The sequence below is a fragment of the Etheostoma cragini genome, unplaced genomic scaffold (genome assembly GCF_013103735.1).
Source record: "Etheostoma cragini isolate CJK2018 unplaced genomic scaffold, CSU_Ecrag_1.0 ScbMSFa_2132, whole genome shotgun sequence".
Taxonomy (NCBI): Eukaryota; Metazoa; Chordata; class Actinopteri; order Perciformes; family Percidae; genus Etheostoma; species Etheostoma cragini.
Window position 1 is genome coordinate 1 of NW_023266261.1, and position 2,087 is coordinate 2,087.

The 2,087-nt window shown below is 54.0% G+C and overlaps 1 protein-coding gene across 1 annotated transcript; it reads right to left on the reverse strand.

The window, feature by feature from the left end:
• Positions 1-624: 624 nt before the first annotated feature.
• On the reverse strand, positions 625-1,372 carry LOC117940296 (GON-4-like protein; the record flags this gene model as incomplete). Its single annotated transcript, XM_034865624.1, has 3 exons — positions 1,276-1,372; positions 970-1,128; positions 625-856 (listed from the first exon to the last, which is right to left on the reverse strand). Coding segments are annotated over exons 2-3 (346 nt in total), but the record flags the coding sequence as incomplete, so codon positions are not given.
• Positions 1,373-2,087: the final 715 nt, after the last annotated feature.

Here is a 2,087-nt window from a genome sequence, read left to right on the forward strand (position 1 = left end):
CAGACAGGTGTAACAGACAGACAGGTGTAACAGACAGACAGACATGATAACAGACAGACAGGTATGACAGACAGACAGGTATGACAGACAGGTGTAACAGACAGACAGCTGTAACAGACAAACAGACATGATAACAGACAGACAGACATGATAACAGACAGACATGACAGACAGACAGGTATGACAGACAGACATGATAACAGACAGGTATAACAGACAGACAGGTATGGCAGACAGACAGGTATGATAACAGACAGACAGGTATAACAGACAGGTATAACAGACAGACAGGTATGACAGACAAAGGGTGTAACAGACAGACAGGTATAACTGACAGACAGGTATGATAACTGACAGACAGGTATGACAGACAAGGGGTGTAACAGACAGACAGGTATAACAGACGGACAGACAGGTGTACAGACAGACAGGTATGATAACTGACAGACAGACAGGTATAACAGACAGAGAGGTATAACAGACAGACAGGTATGACAGACAGACAGGTATGATAACAGACAGACAGGTATAACAGACAGACAGGTATAACTGACAGACAGACAGGTATAACAGACAGACAGACAGGTATAACAGACAGACAGACAGGTATGATAACAGACAGACAGGTATAACAGACAGACAGACCTTCGTTCTCCATGTCTGACGTCATCAGGCCTCTCAGCCAATCAGTCCAGTCCCTGTCCTGGTGGGCGGGGCCTAAGTCATACATGTCAGGTGTGATGTCAGGAGCTCGGAGCTCCGCCTCCAGCCGGCCCAGCGGGACGTCCCGGAGGGGACGCTTGGACCGGGTCCGGTACGCCATGAGACCCACCTGGTCCTGGGACTCAGACAGAGACTGACACACACACACACAATATTTCCTACTTATTAGCGGATCTTTATGTATTTTTAAGATTATGTTGTCTTTAATAACCAGTAACAGTGGATAGACCCCCACGCCCCCCTTACCTGGAGGGGCTCCAGACACACGGCCAGCTCCTCCTCCACGGCGTGCAGCTCCTCCAGGAACACGCTGTCTGCAACTCTGGGGGGGGCTGCTTTGGGAGGGGGGGGCGGTCCCATGGAGACAACCCCCGTCCTGGATCGCCTGGACCGGCTCCGACGAGACTGTGGGGGGGGGGGGACGGACGGAGAGAGGGAGAAATGTTTCATTAAATACTGAAACATAACACGGGTATCCCTGGGGGGACCAGGTCTTACCTGCCAGGGAACAGGTCTTACCCACCAGGGACCAGGAGGGGGACCAGGTCTTACCTGCCAGGGACTGCTGCTGTCCTCCTCCGCTCTGTTGAGTCGACTTCCTCTGGGAGACGAGGCGGAACTCTCCAGGTCACTCTCCTGGAAGGTCTATACACACACACACACACAAAATCAATAACGATAGTTACGTAGGTAACTCCAGATTCTATGAGTATAGGCCTGTCGCTGCGGAGGGGGACCGGGCCCAAAAAGCTTGACTGGAGCTAAGGGGCCGTACAGACGCCTAACTAGCGTCTAACTTCCGGGGGGAGCTCAGTCATGTGGATCCAGGTGTTTCCCTGGGCCATGACCCTGGACAGCGCCCCCGTGATCAGGGAAAAACCGGTAACGGCGCCGCTGTCCGAGAAAACCGAGGCAACGGACTTGTGCTCGCCGAAAGACGCCGTCCGCGAGCGGCTCCGGGGTGTCGCCCGGTTCCTGTCTGTCTGCCTTGCTACCGTTCCCGTCCCTGCTAGCCTGGCAAGACCAGAGAAGCTTCCGCCGGTCAGTTTAGCTCTTTAGATGACAGGCGGGCACAAATCTGGCAGGAGGCGTGGCGGGCCGAGGCAGGTCACGCAGCGGGGGTGGAGGTCCGGCGGCAGGATGTAGCCAGTCCAGCAGGGGGAGCAGACGCAAGCATCGCTGGAAATTCTTGAGCTTGTCTTCATACTGCGTGATTGAAGAAAAAGTGGGAGACGAACAACGGGTCCGCTGTGTATATATACGGTAACTTAGGACGTAGTTGAGGACCGTGCTGGACAGTAACTTAGGACGTAGTTGAGGGCCGCGCTGGACAGTAACTGAGGACGTAGTTGAGGCCCGTGCTG